At 36.0% G+C, this 16,898-nt stretch overlaps 2 protein-coding genes across 7 annotated transcripts; both read left to right on the top strand.

The window, feature by feature from the left end:
• The first annotated feature begins 2,438 nt into the window (after positions 1–2,438).
• Positions 2,439–12,458, top strand: LOC119997945 (auxin-responsive protein IAA27-like). 6 transcript variants are annotated; one of them, XM_038845185.1, is made up of 10 exons: positions 2,439–2,771; positions 2,953–3,007; positions 4,074–4,202; positions 4,369–4,432; positions 7,520–7,679; positions 8,952–9,670; positions 10,428–10,657; positions 11,039–11,180; positions 11,748–11,809; positions 12,114–12,458. In XM_038845185.1, exons 6-10 carry the CDS (start codon positions 9,240–9,242, stop codon positions 12,149–12,151), a joined length of 903 nt encoding a protein of 300 aa, XP_038701113.1. In that variant the 5' UTR covers positions 2,439–2,771; positions 2,953–3,007; positions 4,074–4,202; positions 4,369–4,432; positions 7,520–7,679; positions 8,952–9,239; the 3' UTR covers positions 12,152–12,458. The 6 variants fall into 6 exon arrangements, with proteins under 6 accessions (XP_038701113.1, XP_038701114.1, XP_038701116.1 ...); XM_038845183.1 differs by having other exon boundaries at positions 2,481–2,526; positions 2,698–2,771; positions 4,074–4,432; XM_038845186.1 differs by lacking the exon at positions 4,074–4,202.
• A 354-nt stretch (positions 12,459–12,812) lies between these two features.
• On the top strand, positions 12,813–16,867 carry LOC119997810 (DNA-directed RNA polymerases II and IV subunit 5A). The gene is made up of 5 exons (XM_038845010.1): positions 12,813–12,970; positions 13,577–13,784; positions 14,500–14,679; positions 15,548–15,661; positions 16,422–16,867. The coding sequence occupies exons 2-5, from the start codon at positions 13,584–13,586 to the stop codon at positions 16,545–16,547; spliced, it is 621 nt and encodes a 206-aa protein (XP_038700938.1). The 5' UTR covers positions 12,813–12,970; positions 13,577–13,583; the 3' UTR covers positions 16,548–16,867.
• Positions 16,868–16,898: the final 31 nt, after the last annotated feature.

Genomic DNA, 16,898 nt, shown 5'->3' with positions numbered 1-16,898 from the left:
CTGTCCATCATCACCAGTTAAGTTTCACCTAAAACCAGAAACCTCTTCACCATTTCAACTAAACAAACACTGCCTTAAGAGCATGAAAAATAATATTTAGAATTATCGACTTTTTATATTTATTTTTTAAAGGGAGAGTAGAGATTGACCTTATGAGAGATAGGTCAGAGGGGCGGTGGATCCCTTTCATTTTATGTTTTTGGACTGTAGTGCTATTTGATAGTTGCGTGGTCCCAATCGTGGGGGCCCATGACCCTCTTTATTTTATTTTACTCTCCCGTAATCAACGTTTGGCCCACCATGCAATTATTCGTCTTCTCTTATTTTTTCCCGAATATTTATTTATTTATTTTACAGTATTTGCTTTTTTTTTTATTGTTGTTTATAAAAAACGTCATGCTCACATCACCTATGACATAAGCCAATCAGTAGCTTCTTCTTCCTCTTTTTTCTCTCCAAAAAATCTTTAAAATTGTGTACGTTGTGAGGAATGCCTCGTATCTTCAAATGCTTAGTCAATATTAAAATTTGTTACTTTTAATATTGTACAAAATTTAACTATAAATACGAATTATCAATTAAATTAAAACAAGAATCTTTTTTTTTAAATCTTTCTATGAAGCAAAAACATTAAATGGATAAGTCGTGTGTAGCACGCTCATGTGAGAGTGATGGTCATTCTTACCTAACACGACATGATGGGATTGAAAATAATATATATATATATATGTATGTATATATATATATATATGTATGTATATATGTAAGCAGCAAGTAGAAATGTTGTTGACCTCTTTATTTAGGTAGTTGAGATATGTTTCAATACCTATCCCTATCCCTATCTCTATTCGTCCAACTTTGTCAAACTCTAATCATTTATCTAAAACACTAACAAATGTGTATACACGCTCTAGTAAATTTTATTTTCAAGTAATTATGACACGTTTGACATCATCACCATTTCTTAGTTCTTACCCAAAAGTCATAGGCAACAAATTAAAAAAAAAAAAATCGTTCATTCATATGGTTAAATTAGATGTTTGAACTTTTAAGCATATATGTATGAGATGCCGCATGTTCTAACACCCATATTCTTACTCGATTTGACGTTATTTTAGTACTTATCTTCGGTCTAAGACTTAATCGATTCATACGATTTGTGAGTATTACATGTGGTTCGTGTGTCCACCTAATTGACCAATGTGGTTTGCGAGCATTGCATGTGATCCATGTGTTCACCATTGGAGTGAATTCCAATAAACTATATTTACGGTGGATTCCCTTCTCAAAAAAATAAAAAAAAATTATTAGTATCTAATTATATCACGCTATAACTATAGCGTAATAATTCAACAAAAACCTTCAAGTCCAAGCTTCTAATTTAACTATCTAATGTTTTTATCACCATCTTTAAGTACAAATTAACATGATGTGATGAATTTAGTAAAGAGATGATTACTTTTACAAAGTGTAGGTTTTTGCACTTGAGGGCTACTTTGACCATAAAATGTACTAATGTCAATACTTATTAATGTAAGTGTTAAAGCAATCATAATTATCATTTTATTTTAAGCAAACTTACTTAGAAAAAGAGGGTTGATTCTATGACTCCATGGATGATAATCATTTATTAACACTCTCCGCCCAAAGAAATCAACAAATATCAACATGTTGGGGGGTTCTTTTAATTTTAAATTAAGTATTGAGAGAACCATGTGACGTCAAACTCAAGACAAAAATAATTAGTGTCCACATTGTATTAATCATTCATTTTTAATCATTTAGATGATAGTCTAATTATGAATCTTTTTGGGGCAAAACGTATGGATTTGGAAGGTCTTGAGTTTGATTATGACTGGGAGTTATATTCTCATAGCCACAACGTTAGATTTTGGCTCAACTTACTATATCGTCAAGTGAGAAAATTATGTGAGTATGGGTCTAACGGTTCGAATTTAAATCGATATTGAATGTCAAAAGGAAAAATTTGTATAATATGATTCCCCGTAAAAAACAAAGTACTAATTGATTTTTGGATGCACATAAACAAGTTGGTCCTACTCTTTTGACACGTGTTGGTTAGAAAAAAAAAGTACTAATCGATTTTTGGATGCACATAAACGAGTTGGTCCTACTCTTTTGACACGTGTCTTAGCTACTTAACACCATGATTTCAGTCAACTAATTAAGATTAACTCAAAGAAAGGGGTTCGACACCTGACGTGACCTCGAAAGTTTGGACACTGTAATAGGCCCAATCCAATCTGGTGAGCTCTGGCTTAAAGCCCGTTTCATTCAAGAACGGAGGCCATTCTTGTTGGCCCATACATAATTGGGCCTAAGCCCCAAACGGAACCCTTTCTTCTACGCTCCTTCTGAAATTTTAAAAAAACACAATAACATCGAGCAACTGGAAGGCATGGTTAATGGAGAAGCTTTTCGACTCTCACTCGCAGACTGTTACGCGTTCGCAGAGTTTCCGTTGGCGGCGGTGGACTGGAATGCTGGATTCAAATTGCGAAGAAGGTAATAATACGCACGAACGTACTGATTTTTATGAGTAGTTATCTTCATTTACAGATACTAGCGGGGATTAGGGAATTTAGCCACTTCTTCTGGTTGTTGGAGTAGTTTTTGTATTTGAATTTCTATTCTAGATGTTACGCATTTTGCTCCAAGGAGCACAAGTTGATGTAGGTTGTGGCCGTCCAGTGGAAATGTCACTCTTGAATCCTCCATATCTCGTGGAGGTCCTTGAGCTTTACATTGTGGTAAGCTACTGCTGTATCTGTAGCTGTTGATGACTTGATGTTGTGTTATTCGAAATAGGGTTCCCCCTGCTTCGGTTCCTATCTGTGATGAGTCATTAGCTTGAGTTATTTAGTCAAATGTGAAGTTGAGCTGTTGTGCTTGCCTACAGAGCTTAAAGTGACAGAGTTATTGTTATTCCAGGAGAAGAAAGTCCTATTGAGATTGCATTTGCTTGCAGTTCTACAATTTTTATGAAGTAAGTATATTAGTAGTTTACTCTTACTACTTTTTATGAATTATTTCATTCTCTGATTATATAGAGCACTTTGTCAGCATGTGAGCATCAGAGGAATTAAGATGGAATTTGATGCCCCCTATAACACAACAGAAAATATAACCCTACATAAAAAATTTTGCCCGCTTTGTTTGTCATTATTCAATATTGTTCGATTTGGCTTTGAAAACTCACCAATCAAAACAGAAGAATGAGATAAAATAACTTTTAAAAATGAGGGGGCCTTGGCATGGTGGTAGATTTGCTACAATGTACCTGAGTGTGTCATATTTAGACCATGGACTTGGTATCTTTATAATGCAGGCATAAAGCTTTAAAGATTTGATCCTGACCAAAATGCCCCTGTCGTAGGTATCTCATGCAATGGACTGTATTCAATATCTACTAGGATCTATGCTTAGTGAAAAATGAAGTACAAGTGTTGGTGAATAATTTGATGCTTAGAGAATGGGGGAATAACCTTAAAAAGAATCCTTTCATTAAAAAAAAAAACAGTTTTGTTGACAATTTAATTATGTCTATGTTGTATGTGCTAAGTCAAAACCCACTACATTCTTGAATATCAAGTCTTTGCAAACGCTGCCATCTTTAGCATGATTAGATGGGACAGTCTTCCAATATAAGTAGAATATCATTCATGGATTTTATGATGGGAATATTGATTTTTTGTATTCCTACAGCTCCTCAAGTCACATCAGCATCTCAGTTTTTGATCCTTGAATCCATGATAGTTGCCACTTGCCACTAACACTTATTAGGATGGTTGGTGTAATCTAACATTTGAACAGGGTGCAGCAATCTACTTTTCTTTTTGAGTAATTATGGTTGGATCTGCTCCTTTTTTTTTGTACAAAATTTTGCATTAATCATGCCTGGTTATTTAGTTTATCATCTATAAGTTTATGACTTAAGAATTTGTGGCTGAAATGCTTTCTTTTTATGGATTCTGATCTATCATTTTCTTTGCACGCAGTTACATGCATTATGTTGTGTTTGGATTTAATCTCACAGGTCATGTCTTATGTAGGATATTTGTTGGAAACGTGATTTTAGTTGATTGTATGCCCTCCCAACAGATAAGTTGATTCATGAAGAAAGTTTCACGAGTACCTGTGTCTCTCTTTCAGAATTATGACAATTAAAGTGCATTTAAGAGGTCTCGAAGCCTTTGTTTCTAACACATCTCAAGTGCTATGCAGGAAAAGATGTTGAACTATCTTGTCTCTGACATTCGAATGAGCATTAGACATCATTAACATTTAACAGTCATATTCCTTGAACATAGCTGGAAGACGTGTGACGATAATATGCTAATGATGCAGGTTTGCTTGGTTGCTACAAGACTGGCTCTCAACATACCCAATTTCTGGCAACTCCAGCCTACAGGTATCCACAAATTCATCTCTTGATAGCTAGTACATGATATCGGATTAGGCTTCCTAACTCCCAATAGTTCACATGAAGAGGCCCATTCGTATAAGTAGGTGAATGGTGATAGTACAATAAAGCATGCAGGCTTCTTTCGGAATAATATTCTTGAATTTTTGTCTTCATTAAAGCTTCGGAGCCATTATTACAGTAATAAGTTAATATTAGGCGTGGCATGGCAACAGTGTGCCAGTGATCCATTGTTCTGGCCTGAGGGGCTGCTCACACGTTCCCTTGCTATCAATAAAGTGGGGAAGGGTAAGAATCAAGTTGGGAAAGGTAGAGAGATCACATAACAGACTAGTATTTTTTTGGGACCCGGTGACATTGTTGGTCTAGGACTATGTTCAATTTAGTCCAGAAACTTAGTTTAGTATGGTATGATATAAATCTTGATCTCGATAACATGGCAATGAACTCAAATTTGTAACTCCATCAGTGAATTAATAAACAGTAATGACTTGACATTATTCATCTAATGAAACCTCAATCTAACGAAAACTTAATCTCTCGTACATGAAACTAACAAATACATACTATTTCAAAGCTCTATTCGTCATGACTAATACATTTTATTTTCTCTTTTAAAGTTGCTTGCATCTAACATTCTAACCTCCCACAGTGGTTGACCTCTCCGTGGTCAATTGATGCCGTGGTGCATACTGCTACTAGTACTAGTCGAACTGGGCCAAATGCATTTCTTTCTACTTTTGGTATTATTAAATGATTTTGGCTTAGAAGTTAGAACTGTGTGGTTTTGATCAAGCAATAACTTATCCGGTGGAATGATCTAATTAAAAGGTGTTTTCTATAGCCTATAGATTCTAAACTTAAGAAGTTTTAAGAATGTAATAGGTTAAATTTTGTGACAAACACAGGAAAAAAAGGTATATTACTTTATCTCATTGTTTGAGGAACAGTGACAGACCAATAAGCACAAAGCAAAACAATTATTTAGAATTTCATTAGCAATCTCACAAACATATTTCGAAAGGATTATTGGCAACTCTGATATACGTTTGTGAAAAAGCTCTTTGCATCTCAAATCTTGCCTTTTTTTTTTTGTTTAGAGTCAACATCTAGTTGGTGGAATGAGCATAAAATCTAACAGAGAATCAAAGTTGACAACAAGGCAAACTCAACTGCCTAGATCAAAATCTTCCTTTTAAACTCCCTTACTAGAGACAAAAAGGGAAAATCTCACCCCAATCTAAGTATATACATGGAGATTTAGAGAGGGAGAGAGGATGCCACATAATATGTCATGTGATCATAATATGCTCCCAGAAATTTGTTATAATTATCATGTTAGTCTTCATATCCAAGTTTCTTGTTTGCTACAGTAAAAAATCTCGTTGGCACTCTCTGTTTGTAGCTAACTGTGGTAAAAGTTAGGTTATAATGGCTAATATTTTTGACTGGAGTATGCAGTTTTAATTTTTGGAATAAGTTAAGGGATGACCTTATGGCATCAGGTAATATGTAAAAAGTTGCTTTGAAACCCATGAATATTTGTTTGTTCTCTGGTTTTTCAATTTGAAAGCATTAATACTGGGTGAATCTGTGGTTGGCATGCATACATGTCCAAATAATTCTTTGGAATAGGTAAATTTTGTCATTTATAACATTCCAGCAATCCTTCAGCAGTGAATGTAGTTATGGAGATTTTTTGTTGCTTGCTGGATTCTGAAAACACTCTTTATATTGATATGTAATTTCTTTACATCTTGTTTGTGATTGTCGGGAAGGCAATGTAATTACAAAGTAGCTAGTTTCTGATGGTGTTTTGACAGTGATACGCTCCATGTATCACTGTGATTCATTCAATTCCTGGGTTTTTCAGATTTCTTTTTGTTGGCACCATTGTTTTGATTATCAAGATTGTCCAACACTGTCAGAAAAGTTTACCTTTATGAACTGTACAAAATTTAAAACTCGTGTGTTCCAGATGAAGATGGAAACCAGATTATCTTCTGTTCCTTTATCGTACAAATATAGGAAAATGATTGAACTACTTTGTGTGGTTATGGGTTTATTTACTTTAGATTTCAGTGAGAAGCATCTTCGAAATAGCAAAATCTTGTATGGCTGTAGGCGGGGTCTCTTAGTGTGGCTAATTTTTCTATTGTTCGTACAGGGCTATGATGGCTTGTTTGGGAATAAAAATTTAAAAGAGAATCCTTGTAAAATCTTGCATGGGGTCAGGGTATGCTGTATTGAAGATTCATGCTGTCTCCTTTCTCTCTTACCTGAAAGTCTTCAGCTGTGATGATGACTACCCACTTTACATTCTGTGTGAGATCCTATTGGGTTTCCCTTTGTGTGCTGTACCAAGTGATGCCATTGTTTGTGGACCTCTAAGTTTCTCCCTTGCAATTAGTGAACATTTTCACAAGAATTATCTTCAGTATTTGTGAACTGGATTACACGAGTAAACTAAAACGTGCAGAAAGATTGTGTGCTGGTGTAACTTTTTAGGGAGGCCAAAGGCCTTTTAAACTTGTAACTTGAATGAAGCTATGACTGTGACCACCATTACCCTGTTTGATCAATTAGTTGGTGGGGGTGCTTATCCTCATTAACCTGTTAAACACAATGGATCACTACAAGAAAAATTGCAGGGAAGGAAGGACCCACCATCACCAGCAAAGAAATGATTAGGATAGTTGAGGTTTGCCAAACACTGAAGTGTAGTGGAGTGAGAGTGACCAATCTCTTCTCTAGGAACACTGAAACACTGATGATGCGAGTGGACTCTCTCTATTGCTAGATTCTATGAACAACTCTGTTCATGATAATTCCTCCTCCTAAATCCTAATAAGCTTGTCAATGTGTGCAAGTTCAATTCTTAGACTTTTTGTTGCATCATTTACGCTTCTAATTACTGCTTTTACATTTTTCCCTCTGTTTTTTTTTGTTGTAATGAACTGCAAAACTCCTGATCATGATTATGTGTACGTTTTCTAATTATACCCGGCCATAAAAAAATGGATGTGGGATCTGAAATATTCTGAAATATGCTCATGTTCTTTCTCTTTCTTTCAGGAAATGAATATATGTTGCATGATGAAAATGTTGACTATGCCAGTGATGTATAAGGCAAAGTATGTGGAAAGTCTGCTTATTTGGCCAATGAAAGCGAGAGTGGGTTAAGGCCATCAAGGATCCCCAAGAATTAATAAAGCTGAAGCTCACTTGTCACCAGGTCAGTACTCTGTACTCGGTACCCGCTTTTACGTTGTGACCGGACCCCACTGACCCGGTCAATATGAATGTATCATATTTCCTCAAATTTGCAAGTTGAGGTTGGTTTTTACCTTATTTTCAAATTACGCAATTAGTGCATTTTAGGCAATCCATTGGGGTTGGTTTAGAATTTTTTTTTAAAATACACGGGAAGGGGATTGGGGTTGGGATTGAGAAGACTCGAACTCGAGACTTCTATAAGATACTATACATAGGAATGTCATCTGAGCTACTCATGATTTTCGGGGTTGGTTAGAATTGAGCATTAAACATTCAGAAACGGAAGTTATTTGGGACAATTAAACATGAACAAATTAAATGAACTGTCAGTGTTGTGTCTTGAGGGGCAATTGTGTAATTGCGATGGTCTGACATGTTCAGTTTCATTCGTTTCTTTCATTTCCTAAAAACGACGCCGTTTGTCCCCCAACAACCCATGCACCAATTTGCGTCGACTGTTCATACTTCATGCACCGCGCGGATGCGATGGGCAAGTTGGGAACTTCAAGATAAAAAAACAATAATAGATAATTTGGATTGGAGAAAGAAAATAAAATTAATATCGAAATCCAGCAATCGAAGAAGGTGATCGAACTCAGATGGGCTATTCTGTCAGTTCTGTATCATACATGTCCATGCCCACTCATCTTCTACTGCGATCATCTGAGTCTATTTCTCTCTTTTAACATTGTTGGGTTGTTCTGTCAGGTTTCTTAAAACTCGCTCGCTTTTAGGGATACACCCATTTTTTTGTTTTCTTGCTGTCGCAACTTCACTTTCTATTTTATTTTTCCTGGAATCCAAACAGCAAATCGGCCAAACAATATCTCTCACCAATTCTTCTTTATGATCGCTCGCAGTGTTGTCCCTGCTGTTTCTGCTTGAATGTCCGAGACATTTTGTCAAGTTTTCGAGATCGATCCATCATTTTCTCCGACTCCTTTTTCTCCACCTTTTCTTTCTCCCCAAAAATTGCTTATATTAGCAGATTTGGGACCTACTTTTTTGCCTAAAACTTTCAATTGTTTATGAAAGTTGGGTAAAAACTATAAAACTCAAACAATCAAGGGCAAAATGGTAAAGTTTGCAAGAATACATTTTGTGGTTTGTCGGAGTGGTTGCCCACAAAAAGTTTAATCACACATAAATTCCTAATAAAAATAAAAAAATTTATATTTTCCCCCTCTTTTTGGATTTGCTCGTCTGCATTATTTTAGTTTCTACTTTTCAGTGACAGAAGTTGCAGTGGGGGTGAGAGAGAGAGAGGAGAAGAAGGTTATATAACTTTGTACAGCAAATCGCATCAAAACAGAACCAACCCAATATCTGAAAGAACCTTCGCTGTTCATTATCAAGCCTAGCCTCATTTCCTTTTATTCTCTGAACAAAACACCTATTGGGTTTTTTGTTGCACTAAAAAATCGTCAGTCTTTCTCTTCTCTAATCTTTTCCTCGTTCATTTCATACTTGTTTTGATCTTTTACTGTTATTAGTAGTGCATGATTACATAGGCCTATCGATGGAGAACAATATCCCTGCTGGCCTCAACATGAAGGCTACCGAGTTGAGACTCGGCTTACCAGGGTCCGAGTCTCCTGAGAGAGAGACTAACAAGAATAACAGTGGTGATTCGCTGCTTCATCCACAAGGGTTGAACAAGAGTCCATTTGTGTCAGGTTCAAAGAGGGGTTTCTCTGATGCGATTCATGGTGGCTCCAGAAATTGGGTTTTCGCTGAATCTGAGTCTGATTTCGGCAAAGCTTCTAGTGGTAATGGCGGTGGCTTGTTCTCTCCAAGAGGGGTTAGTTGTGGAAGACTGGTTTCTGAGTCGGATACGGGTTTAGGTACTGCCACTCCGGAAGACAGCCTACCCCAGTCACCAAAGCCAAAAACAGAGAAGAAGCCGCAGGTTTCTGGTTCTAATGACCATGGAGTTGCTCTAGTTTCAAAGTCAGTCGTCCTTCGTTTAATCTCTTGCTTCTTCTTTCTTGCTTTTATTTCCTCATCTGTCTTGGTAGAATCATACGTGCCCCTCCTATAATGTCTGGCTATCGGAAGTTTTACAAGGAGAAATAGATGAGAGATTTTTTCTTAATAAGTGAAACATCAAAAAAGTAATAAAAGGTTATGGTCTGTATTTCAATTACATTTGATCAGCAAAGGCTAAAGGCAGAAGGTATGGTTGTTAGATTTTCCTGTTTATTTGATTTTCTTATTTCTGGCGTATACTGTTGTTTAAATCCTTTAGCTTCTCTATTTTGAAAGTTTCGAGCTCTTTTGTTATAATTAATTCAAGAGTTGAACTTCTCGAAGTTGCTGATTATGCAATTTTAATGTCTTTCTTCTCTGTATATTTGCTTGTTATGATGGTGTACTATTAAAGCCTAAAGGGCTACTTTCCAATCTGTATTTTGCTTTTCAAAACTTCTTTTAATAAAATGACTGGAAAGAGAGAAAATTACCCTTCGAAGATACTAAAAAAAATGTCTATCATTCTTATATATAGTAGAAAATAAATGTTTTTTCTTTGTACTGTGTTTCCTTGGTTTTATTTATTTATGGATTTTTCCCTGAGAGGAAATGAATCTTTTAGTTAGTTCACTATACAGTTTTAATTTCATTTCTTGATACTAAAAATCTGTTGAGGATCACTTCAAAAGTTGGTGCAATAAGCTCTAAACCATATTTTTATTACTTGTTTAATCAGGGAACAAGTTGTAGGATGGCCACCAATTCGTTCCTTCCGGAAAAATACATTGGCTTCTCACCCTCCAAAGAATGGCGGTGACAAAGAAACCAAGTTCGGATCTGATTGTTTGTATGTTAAGGTTGGTATGGATGGTGCTCCGTACTTGAGGAAAGTTGATCTCAAAACCTATGGAAGCTATATGGAACTTTCGTCTGCACTCGAAAAGATGTTCAGCTGCTTTACAATTGGTAAAATCAGTTGCCATATAATTCTATCTTCCATTCGCTAGCTCACTTCCGCACTGCACAAGCACACGACATTTAAGCACGCATTAACATTTTGTTTCCCTCACCTGGAAGTAGTTGGTTTATATGAAGTATTATTGAATGTTACTTGATTTTTTTTTACTATAATGTGAAGAAACCAAAGCAAAAGTAAGCTCATATCTCTTCCTCTGTAGACCAATCAATGTGCATGCGCATGTTTAGACTTGTCGCTCATGCAATAATGACCATGTCATATATGAGTATACTTGTCATCTCTCTCTCTGACTGATGATTTGGCTTTTAAGACTGCTTTTTTTTTTTATTAATGATTAAAGTCGGTCTTTTGTTGAATAATTGATTCAGGTCAATGTGGTGGTCATGGAGTTCCTAGCAAAGATGGGTTGAGTGAGAGTCGGTTGATGGATCTCCTGCATGGTTCTGAATATGTATTGACCTATGAAGACAAAGATGGTGACTGGATGCTAGTTGGTGATGTTCCTTGGGAGTAAGTGTGATTTCTCAACTCATACGTGCAGATATCTGTTTGAATCTTAGAGGGAAGTCTAGGTTGGATAAAATAAATTATGCGTAACTTACAACTTAGATTTATTATATTCTAAGGAGAACAAGCACATTCAAGACATAACGAGTAAAGAAAGTGTCTTTATGAGGTAACGAGGAACTTTAGTTTATGAATTTCATAGTGTGAGAATAGGTGGCTCATATAGGATTTTTTTTCCCTTTTATGATAAATCATATAGGAGTTGCTTGTCCCGGGTGCTGATTTGTATGTGCTGATTTTAGGAGTTTTGGCAAGAGCTGGAGAGAGTATGCGAGTGCGTGAGAATCTAAGAGTTATAGTTTGTCAAGCATTTTTGTTTAATAGATCCGGAAGAAGGGCGCTTTATTGCAACTCTGACACTGACACTTTAATCTTTGTTACCATGAGCCCCCATAGATCCTGCCTAAATTTAGGTGGAGCATCTATCAATTTATTCGTGGCATCTAATTAGTCTGATTTGATCTGGATACTAATTCATCTTCCTAATTTTCCGATTGCATGTTGGTCCAGGATGTTCACCAACTCATGTAAGAAGGTAAGGATCATGAAGAGTTCAGAGGCCATTGGCCTAGGTATGTTCTTACTGTACTAATTACTCTCCGAGTCATCTAACTTGTTTCATCATCAAATGGATCTACTCCAGTATGATTCTATCCATAACTTATTATCTCTGCCCTCTTGGCCTTCAACCCAAGTGTGTAGAATCCAAATGCAGATAAAAACTTTTAATGGTTTTGATCCTTTTGGCGTAATCCGTGGGGAGGCTAGCATCTTCACTTTTCTTGATCTATAGATCCACTTCTTTCAGCTTTAAGTCTTCCTCATGGTGATTAGTATATGAAAATCATCACTCATGCTTGTTTCTGTTTTGTGCAGCCCCAAGGGCCATGGAGAAATGCAGAACTCATAACTAGTGTCATACTGGCACCGTTGCTGGAACGGAGATTCTAATCAGTGATGTCTATGGCCTTTTATGCTATGTTTACTGTTTGTGTACGTAGTTGGAGACTAGGTGATGCAAGATCTACTAGATTCTAGACAGCGCAGATTTTATAAGTTTGTCCTAATCCTCTTCTTTCCATGTATTAATGGCAGCTCAAGGCTTCAACAATTAGGCTTTTACATGGGTCATTTGCTGTCTTGGATTCTCTGTAACTCTCTGTAAGAGAATGAAATAAAGTCTGATATCAATATACCCTGTTTGCCTATTCAGAAAGAAAATCAACTTGTTACATAAATTGTTTGCTTGCTTGAAAATATTGGACAAAAAATATACAATTAGACTGTATACTCCATCAAAACACATTTATAAGTTTAAAAATAAAAAATAAAAAATAAAAAATTTTGTATATTTGCATTCCCTTCACTCCATCCTTTTTTTTAATTTCAAATATATCAGATTAATAATAAAAAGTACTCTTCAGTTATTATTATTATTATTTTTTTTTTCTGATTGTTCGTCAGATATTCAGCAGTTATGTTTCAGGTTGTGAGTCAGAACCCATATGAGATCACATAATCTAATTCTTCCTAAGAAAAGAAAAAAATATATACAATAAAAGCAAATAAAGAAAGTCCTTCATAAGGAAAGAAACATCAGGATTCTAAAAACCCTTATATAGACCCGAAGAGCCGACAAAAGCACTTCTCTCTTCTAGCTTCCTTAAATTTCCCAAATCCAATCCAGAGCTCTCGATCTTTACGTCCTGTGCGTTCTTCTCTATCCCACACAGGTTAGTCATCGATTCTCACTATCCTCTCCAGCTACTACTCGTGCTCTCCCCCTCTCTTTTTCCTTTGAAATTCTGGGTTATATCGATAGATTGTTCTGGAATTTGTGCTGTTTATTCGGGTGTTTGTGGATAGACTAGGGTCTCATTTTTTAGTTAAAGGGTTCTTGTGACTAAATCTGAAATATTCAAATTGAGGTTTTCTGCTCGATTTCGATGTTTGCTGGTAAGGACCAATCGATCATGTGGATTCAATAACTCTTGACTATGTGTTCCGTAGATTTGTACGCACGGGTATTTCTCATTCCGTTTTGAATTTTAAGGAGGATATATAATCAGTAGCGTCATAATCCAACTATTGCATATATGTTATCGATTACATTGATTTGTAAGTGTTTTGGGGTACCCATTTTTATAGGCTTATAGCTTAAGTGTACCTGTGGGTCATAGATGTGCGTGCGAATCTTTGTTGAGTAATGATATGCATCTTTGGATAGTTATATTTTTAAAGCCAATTGAAAATTGATGTGATTATGGTTATATGTTACATTCATTTTTGGTGAAGTTTCTGAAGCTTCTGATTGGAAATTGTCTTCTGAAATCTAACAGTAAGAGTATGACTCTCTCTGAGGAGGAAATTAAGAGGCTACACAGAATTCGGAAAACAGTCATGCAAATGCTACTGGACCGAGGCTATTTTGTTGGAGACTTTGAGATCAACATGACAAAAGAGCAGTACATTACAAAGTACGGGGAGAACATGAAAAGGGAGGACCTTATGATAAGTAAAGCGAAGAGAAGTGATAGTTCTGATCAGGTACCCAGCAGACATTGATGACTAAGGCATTTTACGGTACCTTCTGTTATTTGAGTGTTATTGTTGAGTGCCTGTAGTGTTAATTAATTAGCGAATTAGTATTTGCAATAATATAGTTGGTAAGCTTAGTCGATTTCATCAGCTGATCTTCTAAGAAATTTAAAGATGAAGTGTAATAATTGAATGACATCTATTGGCTCCTCGCCTCCTCATCTTGATTTCCTATTTGTGATATGAATGTAAAGGAATCTGCTGTCTTCGCAGCAGCAATACAAAAATGTTTCAAGATTTCCTATTAGCTCAGGTTAGTCTAGGATTGTAGTAATTTTTTGGCCACTCTTGAATGTGATTATGTAATTTGGAATATAATGCATGACCGGTTTTTATCGATATGAAATGCAGTGCATGGATGAAGATAGCCCACCTTGTTGTGGCTGCAGGTGTTTTTCTTATTTGGTGATGAATTAACCCTCCCCTAATAGTGCAGGGAGGACATGAGTTTTCTAAATAACTTTCTCCTTTGTCATGTGGTGTCAAAAAAATACTGAAAAGGTCATTGGTGTGACTTTGGCTAATCTGCTTTAAGACATTAAACATGCTTAAGTACAACTTGATTGATTTTTTTCTTTATTAGTTTTGAACATGTAGGATTTGGTCCTACCTTATTATTTTCTACTTTTTAACACTTCCCTCATTATTGGCTTCTTTCTACCAGATTTATGTTTTCTTCCCTGAGGAAGCGAAGGTTGGTGTTAAGACGATGAAGACTTACACCAATCGCATGAAATCAGAGAATGTTTTTAGGGCCATCCTGGTGGTTCAACAGAATTTGACTTCATTTGCTCGGAATTGTATAAGTGAGATATCTTCAAAATTTCATTTGGAGGTTTTCCAGGTATTGGTTGCTGTTATAAAATATTTGTTGCACAAGGAAGTTTTGAGTTTAAGAGACAGCTCAGTAGATAGTAGCTAATGGATGCCCTTTCTAATCTTTTCTCTATCAAAGATCTATGTGCTGGTAGTGTACTCATCAAATATTAGTGGCTTTAGTGTTCTGATGAGCATAACTTATCCTGCAGCCAGGAAAAAAAGAGTAAAATGACTAGTGTGGTGCTTAGGACCATTTGATGATTATTGTAAGTTGATGTATGGATCCTTACTGGCCGTATGAAGAATTTATTAGTGCCATATGACATCAGAGCGTTATCTGCAACAGCTAGGGTGATCTGACAGGAAAGGACCAGTAGAATTTCCAAGAAAAAAAGAGTCTTTCGTTAAGCTTTTTATTGATAGTGGTTGAGATTTAGTTATGCTCTGAGTTTCAGATTTTTGTACAACCTTTATTGAGAAAATAAGCCTGCTGCTTAGTAATTTTGTTTCTTTGTTGTTTTCTTGTTTCTTGAGTTGGTTCCTCTAACAAAATTGTTTTGCATTTTAAAAAAAGTCATGCAACTTATTGGTTAGAGACTTAGAGTTCCTGGTTAAGTGATTCATGAGTGGTTTGCAAACTGTTCATGGTCTTAATTGATAGTCTTTAGTATAATGACAATTTCTTGTGGTTTAATTTCCAAAATCGTTTACTGCTATCAGATCTCTGGGTTATCTTCATCTGTTTCTTCAGTGTTTTGTTTAATTGTTTTAAAGCAAGTTGATTTAAGGTTCTCAATTGGTACATTTGTGATCGTATTTTAAAGCACTCCATTTGCATCATATAGAAACTGCAAGGGAGTATTTTTTATAATTTTTAAACAAAATTGATGCAGGAGGCCGAGCTGTTAGTTAATATCAAAGAACATGTTCTTGTCCCTGAGCATCAAGTACTTAACACCGAGGAGAAGAAAACTTTGTTGGAGAGGTATACCGTGAAAGAAACACAGGTTTGTATTGGGTGACCTTATACAGCATTATGCCTTTTTTAAAACAAAAAGTTATGGCGCATATTCTTAACATTTATCTTAATAGTTCTCTATGCTACATGAATATATTTTTACTTGAATGATGTAAGCTAATTTTGGGTGTAAACAATTGAGTATCAAAAGTATCAGATATCTGACATTAATTTAATTTGCACACAAGTTTGGGCTTTAAGATGAAGTCTATTCACCTACCCATGTGCCAGACCTGGTCATTTTCGTCAGCCTTATTCTTGTATCTTGTCAGCAGAAGTTTAGCTAATTGAATTCTCTGCATCTTATGTATTATCTAGACGAATTTCTAAGGTTTGGGGCCATTGGTAAAATGTCCTTTGGCTTTTAGCTGAAGGGGTGGATTGGGGTTGGTGGGATTCCAGTTTTATGTGTTAATAGGAAAGTGAAATATAAAATGAAGATAACTACTTCTAGTGGAACATATTTTGCACATAGTTGTAATATTTCATTGGAAAATAATTTGTGGCATAAAAATTATACTTTCTAGCATTGATTTCTAGATGACCTTACATTCTATTCTTTTAGAGGATTTCTTCCTTTTAACATGTCCATTTAGCTTGCCCATTGATGTGTTGGTGAAGTTTGGGAGATTGATGATGTCTGTATATGAGGATATCGGAGACTTGTAGTCTGCTTGTGATTTTGCCAATTTCACCAGTTTCTGATACTTCATTGTTACTGAATGTTTTGCTTGGTGGATGGAGTTCAGCTGCCTCGCATTCAGGTAACCGATCCAATTGCAAGATATTATGGGCTGAAACGTGGACAGGTCGTGAAGATCATCCGCCCAAGTGAGACTGCCGGCCGATATGTAACCTACCGATATGTTGTATAAGTATTCTTATCTGCTCTGTATTTAGCAGAACCGGATCTCATAAGCCAGCTCAGATGAACGATATGTAACCTACCTATTACTGTCTGCTCTGTATTTAGCATAACCAGTTCTCATAAGCCATCTCAGATGAAAGTGCAGTTCATTGCGTCCCCTCATAATGGCAAGCAGATCTCTGAACCAGTGGATTCTGCAATTGGGTTGTTGAACACAGTCCCTTCAGTGTGCATTGTGCTGTAGTAGTTTTGTGCCCTAACATTGTAAAACATGTAAGTTTTATTGAGCCACTTTCTTTTTTAAGTCGACATTAGCATAGTTTTGAATTCTCTGATATTCTATGATGAGCAATGCCCT

The sequence above is a fragment of the Tripterygium wilfordii genome, chromosome 4 (genome assembly GCF_013401445.1).
Source record: "Tripterygium wilfordii isolate XIE 37 chromosome 4, ASM1340144v1, whole genome shotgun sequence".
Classification (NCBI taxonomy): Eukaryota; Viridiplantae; Streptophyta; class Magnoliopsida; order Celastrales; family Celastraceae; genus Tripterygium; species Tripterygium wilfordii.
Note: the sequence above shows the minus strand (reverse complement) of the source record. Positions and strands in the feature narration are given on the sequence as shown.

Excerpts from the sequence above, each read along its gene's own strand:
- LOC119997810 (XM_038845010.1), top strand. The coding sequence starts at position 13,584 with ATGACTCTCTCTGAGGAGGAAATTAAGAGGCTACACAGAATTCGGAAA. Across the intron at positions 13,785-14,499 it reads GAAGTGATAGTTCTGATCAG|ATTTATGTTTTCTTCCCTGA; the intron begins GTACCCAGCAGA and ends TCTTTCTACCAG. Across the intron at positions 15,662-16,421 it reads ATACCGTGAAAGAAACACAG|CTGCCTCGCATTCAGGTAAC; the intron begins GTTTGTATTGGG and ends GATGGAGTTCAG.
- LOC119997945 (XM_038845186.1), top strand. The coding sequence starts at position 9,240 with ATGGAGAACAATATCCCTGCTGGCCTCAACATGAAGGCTACCGAGTTG. Across the intron at positions 9,671-10,427 it reads GGAGTTGCTCTAGTTTCAAA|GGAACAAGTTGTAGGATGGC; the intron begins GTCAGTCGTCCT and ends TTGTTTAATCAG. Across the intron at positions 11,181-11,747 it reads GTTGGTGATGTTCCTTGGGA|GATGTTCACCAACTCATGTA; the intron begins GTAAGTGTGATT and ends ATGTTGGTCCAG.